We start from the raw sequence: 13,027 nt of genomic DNA, 5'->3' as shown, positions 1-13,027 counted from the left end.
TAGGACATCGTTGGAAAAGATCTAGAGGGTAAGTGGGTCAATGTTGAATAACTTAGCTAACATTATCTAATGTTACATTTCTTTATATTAACATCAACTATATTGATAGGCTAGGGAGCTATGCTAACGGTAGCTAATGCTAACGGCTTAGGGTTAACGTTAGTTAGTTAATGCTAACGTTACGTTCGGAGGTCTCAGATGTATTTCAATTTTAACAATGTTGAGCATGATCAATGTGACATTGTTCATACATTGATTACAGTCTGTAATCTTGTCTGGCATTATTTAGCTATAGTGGGCTGATGCTTGCTGCTGCTACTATAGCATTTGCCACATTATACATCAAATTAATCAAGCATAGTGTTATTACCTGAAGGCATTATTACCATTGCAAGTAAGCATGCCATGTATATGCCATGCCTGGAAATCAAATTAATAGTGTAATTATTCCCCATCATAGCTCATTGTACACTGATATAATCATTCTCCTTGCCTTTGCTAATACTCATCTCTTTTATCAAACTTTGTGCTAGGAAAGAAATCTGGCTGTGATTCGTCGCTAGTGCTCATCCAGGCTGTTGTCATCTCCCGCCTGGACTCCTGCAACTCCCTACTTGCTGCCATCCTGCAGCGTTGGCCATCAGACTCCTGGAGAAAGCTGCTGCTGACCTGGTGTTCAACAGCCCCATGCTCTTCCACAAAACTTCCCTACTCTGTTCTCTGCACTGGCTCCCTGCGCTGTCCCATCCAGTTTAGGACTGTGGTTCGAGCCTACAGGGCAAATGAACAGCTCCCTCCGACCTCCAGGCTGTGGTCAAGCTCTGCTGCCTTGAGGTGATTGGTTCCCCAGTTGCTCCAAGCCCCCCTACGGCAGATTGGCGTGGCCATGGCTTTTTTCTGTCCTGGCCTCACAGTGGTGGAATGAACTGTGCACTGATGTCAGAACAGAGCCAATAATACACACTGTTCATAGTGAGCCTAGTTATTATTGATTAACTTGGAATTTTTCCTCTCTCCTTGTCAGTCATTAAAATATGTTCAGTGTTTCACAATACTGATGTATAACATTTCATTATTTTGTCTCAGACCATTTCTGAAACAATCATCAGTGTCAGTATACATTTCCCTCCAATGTTATTGCTTGCCCATTTTTAACCATTTAACTACTAGACTGTACAAACGAATTGCACAACTATAGTATTTTCTAGGTATAGCCTACTTCTCCACTTTCTCTTAATGTTGGTATGAAATGGCAGTCAAACTATGCAATGATGTTCCACACTGTTTCCACCCAAATTCCCAACAAATGTGGCCACCACACTGTTCAGGACATTCACAGGTCTTGCTCTCAGGGATCGGTAAAAGAAAGGGACATGGTTCCTCCATAATGTGCTAAGGCTCTGCTTAGATCAAAGGCTTGGTCATCAGAAAATATCACAAAGACAGTGATCACAAAACAATTAAAAACATGTCACCAGTGTATGCCTTAACCCTAGTCAAATTTCTAGTATGTGTGAACCATATACATGGCAGTAAACAGATCTTGAGTCATACAAACTGGAGGATGCTTGACCCATACAAACTACTTTAACTCAATTTCAATAAACAACTTCAAAATATGGCAGACAGAAGAGCTGAGCAGACTTGGTAGATGACTGGATGATCTTACAGAGAACCAAGGGAAATTGACTGGTATTAATGCTAAGAGTAATGAGGGATGAGGTGCAGCTGGGCAGAGTGGAGACAGGTGGCAGGTGATGCAGGAGATGGGAAGGTGAGTAGGCAACAACCAAGCATGAACAGGAACTGGACCACTGGCTCCCCTTGACTGTCCAACCCATCCATCAGCGCCAGCAGAGTGGACACGATAGAGCCAGAGAGAGAGAGACAAATGCAACGCAAGGTTAGTTTAGTTCCAATCGCCCATGTGCAACATCAATCAAGTACGCAGCCAAGCTAAAGAACCGAGTTACACCAGAGGCGGAGCGAGGCGGTGGCTCCGTGACAGACAGGCCTCACCTGTGTATCTGGTCCTGTCTGCTGGAGCATACTGGGGACAGCCGGTCTATCTTGTTGAAGAAGATGAAGGAGGGTCTCATTAGGTTGACCTGGGGAGAGACCAACAAACAGCCATCACAAGCTCTCAGTCAACACTGAGGATGATGGTCAGGTGTCCTGTCCAATAATTATACCCCCCTCCCCCAACCGCCACAGTTGCCCCATTGGCTAACCTGGTCAAAGAGAAGGCAGAGCTGATTATGTGTTCTGATTCACCAACCCACTTGCTAAGGCAGTCAGCTCCTTTCCTTATAGACACCTTTGTGTTTCCCTGCCTACACTCGTTAGTCTGCACCCGCGCCACTGGGGTCTTGCCTGTACTTGGGGGACTGTAGATCAGAGCACTACACATCTGTAGGTGGGGGGGGGGGGTTGGGGGGAGTATGTGAAAAACAGGGACTTCACAAGACAGCTCAAATTAGACAAGACAGCTTAAATACGTCTGGGTCTTCATATGTTTACTGGAGCAACGTACTGTAGTGTGGTCTCACCTAGGAGGTTCTTCTATCAGGTGATCGAACACAGAGGGGTTGCTCTGCTTCCTGTTCACTGACTGAAAAAGCAATCACAGTGGGATTTAGTGACATCATTATGCACATCAGGAATTCATTATCTCATCTAGTCAGTCAAAAAATGATTTTGTCCTCACCAATAGGTGGCGCCTCATATCACTGCATTTATCTTTTAAAACAGCAAACACTATGTGTAAATAAGGTTTTAAACTTCACCAACATCATTATAAATAATCAGCCCCTATGGCTGGATACAGGCGCAGCAGAAGTCGAGGGTGACAGTACTAGGTTTTTTAGCTGGCAGGTGCCCATCAGGCTCAGTGAATATCTGGTTGAACTGGTTTAAACTCTGTCCTCAGTATTAGTACTGCCCATGTGCACAATTGATTCGCTAGCTTTTCATTGGGATAGCTGGTGGCAGTGTTCTAGAAAGGTGGGTGCGTTCCTAAGTCAGAGGACCCGGGTTTGAACCCAGTGTGGGCAAGTGTGGTGGAATCAATACACCTGTTACAATCGCAGGAATTTTATGGGAAGGAAGGGGCTTCTTTTTTCTTTTCTTTTTTAAAGGTTTTGTACCTTCAATATTAGACACTTAAGCAAACAGAAAAACACAAAACACAACTATAAAAGGCCTGGCTTGGTTTAAAGCCCACTCACCACGTCAAGGTGCAGGCCAAGAGTGGGGACACGACAATCACTAACAGACAAACCCTGACAAATACACATGTAAAGACATGTAAAGAAACACGTAAAAACATATAGACTATACATATAGGAGTAGGGAAGTTGTGTGGAAGAGCATGGGGCCGTTGAACACGGGATTAGCAGCAGCTTTCTCCAGGAGTCTGATGGCCAACGCTGCAGGATGGCAGCAAGTAGGGAGTTGCAGGAGTCCAGGCGGGAGATGACAACAGCCTGGATGAGCACTAGTGACGAATCACAGCCAGATTTCTTTCCTAGCACAAAGTTTGATAAAAGAGATGAGTATTAGCAAAGGCAAGGAGAATGATTATATCAGTGTACAATGAGCTATGATGGGGAATAATTACACTATTAATTTGATTTCCAGGCATGGCATATACATGGCATGCTTACTTGCAATGGTAATAATGCCTTCAGGTAATAACACTATGCTTGATTAATTTGATGTATAATGTGGCAAATGCTATAGTAGCAGCAGCAAGCATCAGCCCACTATAGCTAAATAATGCCAGACAAGATTACAGACTGTAATCAATGTATGAACAATGTCACATTGATCATGCTCAACATTGTTAAAATTGAAATACATCTGAGACCTCCGAACGTAACGTTAACCCTAAGCCGTTAGCATTAGCTACCGTTAGCATAGCTCCCTAGCCTATCAATATAGTTGATGTTAATATAAAGAAATGTAACATTAGATAATGTTAGCTAAGTTATTCAATATTGACCCACTTACCCTCTAGATCTTTTCCAACGATGTCCTAAAGTAACCACATGTCATGATCATTTGCATCATAGACATACGTTCTGATTAGCATGATCAATAAGCTTCATTGCTAAAAGCATAGCAAATGTTAGCGACGTCATTACATGACTTCCTATCCAATCAGAGGCAGAGTAGGGCGGGTCTTCCTATGGTCACGTGCTTTCCCGAGCTCGCAGGACTCACGAACGCGCGACCAGCGCGTCCCCGAGGCTCGTGCACAGCACATGTTTAAATGGCTCAATACAGGTATTGGTGGCTTCAAAAACCCCAAAACCCCTAAAACTAAAAGTTTATATTGATAAGATTGGTCTCTGATGCTGAATGATACCCAGAAAAATTTTGTTTTCCTTTTCTAGCCCTATCTATCATCATCCACTAACATGGGAAATAAGGGTTCTTGGGCCGCATGCCGTGCAATACCGGGCTTGGCCTGAAAGCCCATGGTGGCTTCAATGCGCCAAGCTGATCCTGGGGGCTTGGGGGGAATCCCGTACCCCGTCTCCGCGACAGTCCGTCGATTGCGGTTCCCTTCTGCGCAATAACTATAACTGCTTAATGGTGACTCTATGTAGTTCCTGTGCTGGTGATAATGTGGCATTGGCGATTTTATAGGGGGGGCAAGTGCCCCCCCTGATTGGACAGCCCAACTCTGCTCAGATTCTTAAAAAATAAAAAAAGTTTTTTTTTTTTCCTAATTATTAATACTAATTACTAATCTAACCAATTATTAAATACATAATTGTGGTTTGTACCAGTTTGTGTTAGATCATCATTAATTTTAAAAGTGTATTTATTACTTAAACTAGGCTACCTTTAAAAATATATATATATATTCATAATCCACTAATGGCTCAGTGCTCAACAAGCTACAACTAGCCAACCTGCTCATAATGGCAAAAAGAGCTATAAAAACAATTTACCACTTCTTCATAAAATAAAATAAAATCTGGCAATGCTAATGAAGAAGCTACCACTCGAAATGACAGCGCAGCAGGTGCAATCGAATGCAGAAGTGCTCCAGAGGCTATCGGAGCTAGCACTAGCACTAGCAACATCACCATCGGCGAGGAAGCTAGTGTAACCCACCCACAAAAGTGGTTTAGTTATCAATGCTTATATATCTTCATACCATACATTTCAGACACTAACTTGACATAAAGTATACTAATTTTCATCTAAGTTATAGGCCTGCTGCATATTTGGTATAATGAACATCTCTTTACAGCAGCGCCCCCTAGCTTTATACAGCTGCGCCTGCGTGCACGTGCTGTTTTAGAGAAATGATTGATGGGTGACAAGAGGGAAAGTTCTGCTGCGTAGCCTATAGAGAAATTATTGAAAGAGTATATTATTCCCAAGTATTTGGTGTGTCTACCACATAATTGTGTGTCTGAAATCCTGCTTCTGTATTAGGTAAGCTCATTTGAGTTTGAGTATTGAAAATAAGTATTTTGTTGATAACTTGACTAATCCACATGTAGTCTATTGTACTAGCTAGCGACAGAACGTAACTAGCTGTCTTACTCTTTGCAATGCGAGTGACAATTCGTTTTCCTGGTCATTCTGTTTAATTGCAATACTGTTCTAGAAGGTTGTGCATGTTATCAAACGATCATTTTGATGTTTGTCATTTTGCACTTTAGGTTGTCATGTTTTAGCAATGCAATTCAATGCAACAGGTTTGATACTATTCAGCACGGTGTGCATTGATCCGTGCATGACGTTCTCTGCAAAGCTAGCTATATACAGCTGCGCCTGCGTGCACGTGCTGTTTTAGAGAAATGATTGATGGGTGACAAGAGGGAAAGTTCTGCTGCGTAGCCTATAGAGAAATTATTGAAAGAGTATATTATTCCCAAGTATTTGGTGTGTCTACCACAGAATTGTGTGTCTGAAATCCTACTTCTGTATTAGACCATACTGTGTGTTGCTGCTGCTGCGACATCTGCGCTGGAGAGACGGGACCTTTGTGGGTGCATGCGGACTGCTTGGACTGTCTGGACATCGCGCCAGCATTTGGCTCCTTTGCTTCAAAACAAAGGACACTAGGAAGATTTCTCTTCAATCAGAAGTAAGACCATTCCGAGCACCAGTGGCTCAGAACACTGTGGGACATGGTTGTGCACAACAAATAACCTTGATATTGCTGCAGCTAGGCTCTTTATTTTATTTTGCATTTTTGTTATTTCTGAGTGGCCATCTCATTTTGGATGTGGAACAATAATATTGTATAAGGGTTGCTAATTGATTCCAAATGATTTTGACAAATCAAATATTTTCAAAATAATAATATTTTTCTAAAACCTGTTTCCGGTGTTTGATTCAAACTAAGTATTCCCACAGCCCGTAAGTGAGGAAATAGTTGTATGTCTTCACAATTATCATCCTTCTTCATACTCTTGCTGTAGTGATCCTAGACCCTGTAGACTTGTTTCAGCAGGAAATTATAGGTTTTATGTAATACCTGGTTACACTAGCACCAGCAGGCAGTTGCAGTTTGATGTTGTGATGTTGGGTATGGCCTAGTGCTCGGTCATAAAGTCATATTGACATGCTCGTGGTGTCTAGATGAAGTTTGATGCGTTGTACATATTGAATTGTCATACGGATTTCTTATTAGCAAGCTGTTCACAACTGGTATTCTTTGTAAATAGATGGGACGAGACGGCAGAACTGTTTTTTTTTTTTTCTCACGTCAAAGTGTTGCCCCCCCCCCTACTCAGAGGGTAAACTCGCCTATGTAATGTGGTACTATATTCCAGAATAGCAGATATCGACAGTCTACGTTCTAGTTTAATACAACATCCATGCTCGTTTCAGCAGTGGACAGCGGAACTTGCTGTCACGTGTTGCTCCGGGAGACGGACCTGTCATTATAATATCTCCAGGTGTCAAGTCGTTTGGAGACACAATCACGGTTTTATAAATAGCAGCGAATACAGCAATGTCGAAATGGAGGCATGTATTTCAAATGATTGTATTGCAGAATCAGATTTTATTTTAACTGTGACATACTCATACTTTCCAACCAAAGGCCTCTTGGATTAGACTTTGAAGTTGCAGTTGCAGACTTTGAGGTTTAATCCTAAAAATAAGGGAAACAATAGACACATTAGCCTACTTACATGAATTATGATAACATAATTTCATTAATTTATATTACAGTGCCTAATTGTGTAGGTCCTTACTGTCTCAGTGCATTTGCTCTTGCACAGCCACTGGGCCCTGTAGTTTTCATAGTGAGTATCCTGGGTCATGTCCTTCAGGTCTTGCATGTGTGTTCTCACCAACATATTCCTCAGATGCACAAAGTCACTGTGGGCTGGATTCTCAACTGCCAATACAACACATACCATCAGCACAGACCATAAGGTCTAATCGCGATAATAAAATATAAGTTCACTATTTTGGACCTATGGCGCGTTCCAGGCAACCCGTAACTCGTGTTTTTCCGACCTCCTACACGTGAAAATGCTCTGGAATGGCAGTCAAACCCGTAACTTCCCACCCGGCAACTGGGAGTACATCGATCTGTAAGAGTTCACGGGTGGGAAGTTACGGGTTTGACTGCCATTCCAGAGCATTTTCACGTGTAGGAGGTCGGAAAAACACGAGTTACGGGTTGCCTGGAACGCGGCATTATTCTCAGTCTCTCTTACATGAACCTGACACGTAGAGACTTTAATTTCCCTGCTTGCCTCTGTATTGAGCTAGCTAGTCTTGAAAAGCAACATCGCACTGGCCCCATTGACTTCCATTGTAGCCAAGTGTGCACCTGCAGAACCACTGTAGGTAGCTCAATACTGAGGCGGTCAGGGAAATTATAGTCCCTATTGTATGTGTCAGGTTCATGTAAGGCATACTGAGAATAAGCCCTGAAGTCCAAAATAGTGAACTTATCCTTTAAATGTCTGTAGACAACCTTAATTTGTGTGTGTGTGTGTGCATGTCTCTGCACCTTCGACCACACCCCAGGGGTAGAGACGGGCCCTGAATCTCCTGCCGTTACATTCCACCACAGTCTGACTGCCTATAACAGCAAACGGGATGCTCCTCTGAGAGAAAGAGAGAGCAGTACAGTACGGATGACTGCAAGCAGACCAAATGTGCCTCATGTAGATCTAGTTCAGTCTGTCAGCTGTGACTGGCTTATATGGAACACACTTTTCTATTATTTAATTTAACTTTTATTTAAAAAAGGAGTCCTTTTGAGACATAGATATCTTTTGCAAGGGAGCCCTGTGTACAAAACACACAATATAAATAAATACAAAATACATGTCCAAAGTTGCTACATTTATACTCGTCAGAAAAGGTCCCTGATCAGCCCTTTGAATTGCCCTAGTGGCACCAGTGTGTCCAATGTGGTAGATCTGTGAAAATTGTTCCATAGAAAGAATGCAAAATGACTAAAAGCAGACTTTGCCAATTCTGATGAGTCAAAGATTCACAGATTGTTGACAGCTTTTTTCTCCCTTCATTTATTTGAGGCTGCTCGGTCTCACCTTCAGCTCCAAGTCCTGTCTCCTGAAGTCCTCCTCTTCATCTGAGCTGCAGTCGGGGAACTGATAGATCTTAATTCTGTACCTATCTATCTCACTCAGAATCTACAGCAGAGAGAGAGAGGTAACACAAATCATTCAACTTAATACGTAAATGCAAAGCAATTTAAGTCGGTACAGTAATAAAGTCTCACCCTGGCCTTCATCTTCTTGAGTTCAGTCTGACTAAGGCTGTCTGCTTTGGCCAGCACAGGAATAATGTTGACCTTATCCTGGAGAGCTTTCATACACTCCACATCCAAAGGCTTCAGACTGGGTAAAGGAGCACAGTTCTGTCATAGTATCACCTAAAATGGCTAGAGAAATAAGGCTTAACGAATGATGCCGTAATACGAGTTCAGTTGGAGACTAATGGGCTGATCTACTAAGATCCCAAATAAAGAGTGATAAATTGCGTTGGCAGTCCTTCAGATTGCATGTTTAGTTGGAATGCATTTTGCAGGTGATCTATCAAGGATAATTGCATGAATGTGAAAGGTGCAAAAATGTGAAGACAGCCCTACTTAAATGAGGGGTTTTGCATGTTGTATCCCACAATTGCACCATGGAAGAGGAGCGAAAACGCAAAAGCAGTAGACTATTTCGTTTTGCAACACGCCAAAGGTGCACTAAATAATGTTCCTTGTGCGGACATGGGCCGTATTATATCTGCGCACCCGAGGAGTATTTGGGTACAGAACTGGAATCATGAGGAAGGGCTGTAGGGGATATGCGCTATCACCTAAAAAGGAACATGAGATATGAACTGAAATTATGCTTTGGTTCTGTTTAAGGATGGGCAAGATTAACTGATTAAATGTTAACCGAACCTAAAACGAAACACTTATCAGGAGAACATTGGCCTATGGTGAGACTGGATTCCCCCCTCCCTCGACTTGCACACACCCATTCATTTATCCCGACCCACACCTGGGGAATAAAGCATAGCATATTGGCCTATTTGACAGCCTATACAAGTTAAACAACCGTTGTCACATAGACAACCGTTGTCTATGTGAAGCCTGACTGATGAACAAAAAGCTTTGCAAAACAAAATAATAGCTAAGCCTACTGCAGCGCAAACATAAAAATAATAAAATGATTCCCTCTTGCATGAGACCTAAGCTCGGCGGTAGCGTTATAGAACCGCACGACACACTGGAAATAATCCAGATCTCCGGTGTGGGAAAATAATTACCTTAAAATGAATAAATACAAAAATAGCATAGTAGACTTTGTTGCCATCTCGCAACTTGGAGAAGAGAGCACATCACAATGAAGGAATTAGTACCTGCCCTTCAAAGGTACTAAATAGCACACACAAATACAATCACTGAAACTGCTTTCAGGGCTGATAAGTCACTGAGCGTGTGCTACAATTATGTATTTGCATTTTCTCCTCCCATATTTTGCATGCTAGGGTAGGCATGCCCCTTATTATATATTCATTTCGGCCAAAGGTACTAATTGGATAGAGCGTGCAAATTTGCGCCCTTGAAGGATGCAATCCTCCATGCACACAATTCATAGATCACCTGGCAATTTACGGGTATTAAGGCCTTTGCACACGTTTTAATACATGCAAACCTTTAGTAGATCAGATCATGTCAGTGTGTGCGTAGTGTGATTTTGAGCTGTCATACCCGTGGCCAAAGGGGGAGATGAAGTAGAGACAGCAGTGAACTCTGTTATCCTGGAGGTTCTTGTGATTGGGACTGATCTCAGCTCTGCGGTACTGCTCAAACTGACGGTCAATGTAGTCAGAAGCCTCTCTCCAGCTACAGCACACACACCCACACATACACATTAGCTCTAAGAGGTCTGACGGAGATCTCAAGAAGGTAGTATCAGATAGTATGTATGTGGCTTTGTGTTCCGGTCATACCTCTCTGTGTTGTTGATGGCTTCTCCAAACCCTGGTGTGTCCACAATGGTGAGTCTGAGCTTCACCCCTTTCTCCTCAATGCTTACAGTGTTCTTAGTGATAGATAGAGTCTGAGCAATCGCCTCTGAGCAAAATTAACATTATAGGTAACATAGTTAGAAAACCATGTTGGAGGGAGAGTCTCAAGAATGGAGTTTTAATTAGGGTATCATTAGATACTTAGTTTGTTCTTAGTTTACTAAGCAGTTCTACCTGAGCTATCGTGCAACTTCCTGTCCTTGTAGAGGTCTGTTAGGAACAGACTGTTGACCAGAGTGGATTTACCCAGACCAGACTCCCCTACAGGGCAAGACAAAGACAAAATGAAGGAAGTGTGGAGAGGCAAAGGGAGCGAGGAGGCAGAGAAAAGAGCGATGACGCCGCAAACATATCACCAAACCAACCTTCAGGTATGGAATAAGCTACCTATCGCATCTGAGAGCCCTGCAGCTGTCCTCACCTACAACCATCAGAGTGAACTCAAAGCCCTTTTTCACTGATTTCCTGAGTATCTGGTTGGGCAGAGTGGCGAAGCCCACATACTCCTGGCCCTGGTCCTGCAGAAATCAACAAGATATAACAAGTAGAGTGGGGGAAACTAGACAGACATGCTACCAGGCTACATACCAATTGCTAAAACATATTGGCTATATATCACCTCACTGGCCTCATATGGGTCAGAGCGGCCCCAAGGGCTTTTTGGTCGAGCGGGGAGGGTCAGGGGCTCTTGGGCGTAGCTGGAGGGTGCCATCATGTAGCGGTGCTTTGGAAGAGGGGAGGAAAAGCGGAAGTTGACCGAGTCCGCACCCCTCTCTCCTGCCCGGCTTAAGCAGTCCTCAGGGAGTTTCCTAAAGAAGTTGTCCAGACCAAGCCCTGTGTCTTCCATTGACAGACTGGAGAACTAGACAGGGGACAGGGAGATACAGATTATACAATAGAGTATTGTATCAATGTTTAGGATAACTAAACAACATGAAACAATGTTCTTAACATACAGTACAGTGGCTTTGAGTGAATTCTGTTCCTAGCGTTACCTCGTCATCTGAGGGTAGTGACGCGGAGTTGAAATAGCAGTTCCATACATCCAGGAGCATACAGATGAACATGGGCCGAGAGAGAGAGAGAGGGAGGGGGGGGACATGTGGCTACTAAAGAAGACAATTATAAAAACCAACAGGGGGCGACTGTTAGCTAGATCAGAATACAGTTGTGCATGGATTTCATCATGGGAGACTTCCACGGACTCTGTCCAATATCATTGATTTCAACTGAATACATCTGTCACACAAGATGTATAAGAGGCATGAAAAATAGGGATGTGTCACCTGATTGTGATTGGCTTTGTTCTTTAGATCAATTGTTTTGTTTTTGTGCATGGCTGTAAGCCAGCGGACCAAAGATAGCATTTGTCGGGTTGTCACTCCCTCCCTCCCTCCGTCCCGTTGTTGACCTGCATTTTCATGTTGCCACCACAAGAGGCAGTGGTCCCAGCACACCAAAATGAACACACTATGACATCGCACACTTCAAGTTCCTCGGTAGTGTAGTGGATAAAGCAGTGGATAAAGCGTCTGACTCCCATGGGGAAGGTCAGGGGTTCAAACCCTGGTGGGGAGGTTTTGGGAAACAATATCCACACCCTCTGCTAGCCTGTGGGTCTATTTCTATGTTTACTTTTGGCCTTTCCATCCCTCTCCCTCTTTTCACTCTCCTTTCCCCTTTTTTGGAAGTACGGGAGTGATTCCATAGGAACAAAAACACTATGACATCGCACACCTTCAAGTTCCTCTGTATTGTAGTGGATAAAGCGCCTGACTCCCATGCGGAAGATCATGGGCTCAATTCCCGGTTGAGCACGAGCCTGTTTGATTTTTAACTTTAGCCATGACCTTTCTTCCTCTCCTCTCTGCTCCCTTTTTTCAGACGGACGGGAGAGATCCCATGGGAACAAAATGTTTTTTGTACAGTCTGTTTTGCCGATGAATTATCTCTGTCAAACTGATTGTAGAAACTGGGTGACCAATTAAGTGACCAATTACAAGTCCCATTGATATACTAGACTTGTGTTTACTGTTATGTTTCTCTGTGTATGCAACTCTGTTTTATTTTCTCCTCCTGTTCTCGGTCCCACTCCCAGATTCCTGAGTGGATCCAGTTATAGTTAATATAATTCAAAGCATCTGAATAAATATGAGCATTGTGATTTGTCATTTGTGTTTGTCACTGGATGTTATAGAAGCTATATAAAAATGTGGTTACCTGGTGGTGCTGTCAGTTATTGGATTTATGTGCAGTAATTGAACATTTGAAATACTCCTGTTTTGAAATTATACCTACAGTATAGGTGTCTCAGTAATTGTCCATTATATATTAGGCTATACTTTCACACCTGCCAACCCTGAAGAATGTTTTTGAGTACCAATTTCTATACCAATGCGGGGGTCTGGACTTTCTGGTCCAGAAAAAAAACGTTTCTGAGAGTTAGTTTCCTGTATTCTGGTGACTTTTAAAGAACGAAAAT

The 13,027-nt window shown here is 42.9% G+C and overlaps 1 protein-coding gene across 1 annotated transcript; it reads right to left on the bottom strand.

Moving 5' to 3' along the window:
* Positions 1 to 7,120: 7,120 nt before the first annotated feature.
* LOC311318840 (septin-5-like) lies at positions 7,121 to 11,612 on the bottom strand (the record flags this gene model as incomplete). The annotated part of the gene is made up of 11 exons (XM_084450273.1): positions 7,121 to 7,126; positions 7,230 to 7,375; positions 8,000 to 8,096; positions 8,547 to 8,648; positions 8,738 to 8,855; positions 10,226 to 10,360; positions 10,468 to 10,591; positions 10,720 to 10,806; positions 10,967 to 11,063; positions 11,165 to 11,407; positions 11,541 to 11,612. The coding sequence occupies 11 exons, from the start codon at positions 11,610 to 11,612 to the stop codon at positions 7,121 to 7,123; spliced, it is 1,227 nt and encodes a 408-aa protein (XP_084306399.1).
* Positions 11,613 to 13,027: the final 1,415 nt, after the last annotated feature.

The sequence above is a fragment of the Borostomias antarcticus genome, assembly GCF_949987555.1.
Source record: "Borostomias antarcticus genome assembly, chromosome: 15".
NCBI classification, from domain to species: domain Eukaryota; kingdom Metazoa; phylum Chordata; class Actinopteri; order Stomiiformes; family Stomiidae; genus Borostomias; species Borostomias antarcticus.
The sequence above is the reverse complement of the archived record's forward strand: the minus strand, read 5'-3'. Positions and strand labels throughout refer to the sequence as shown.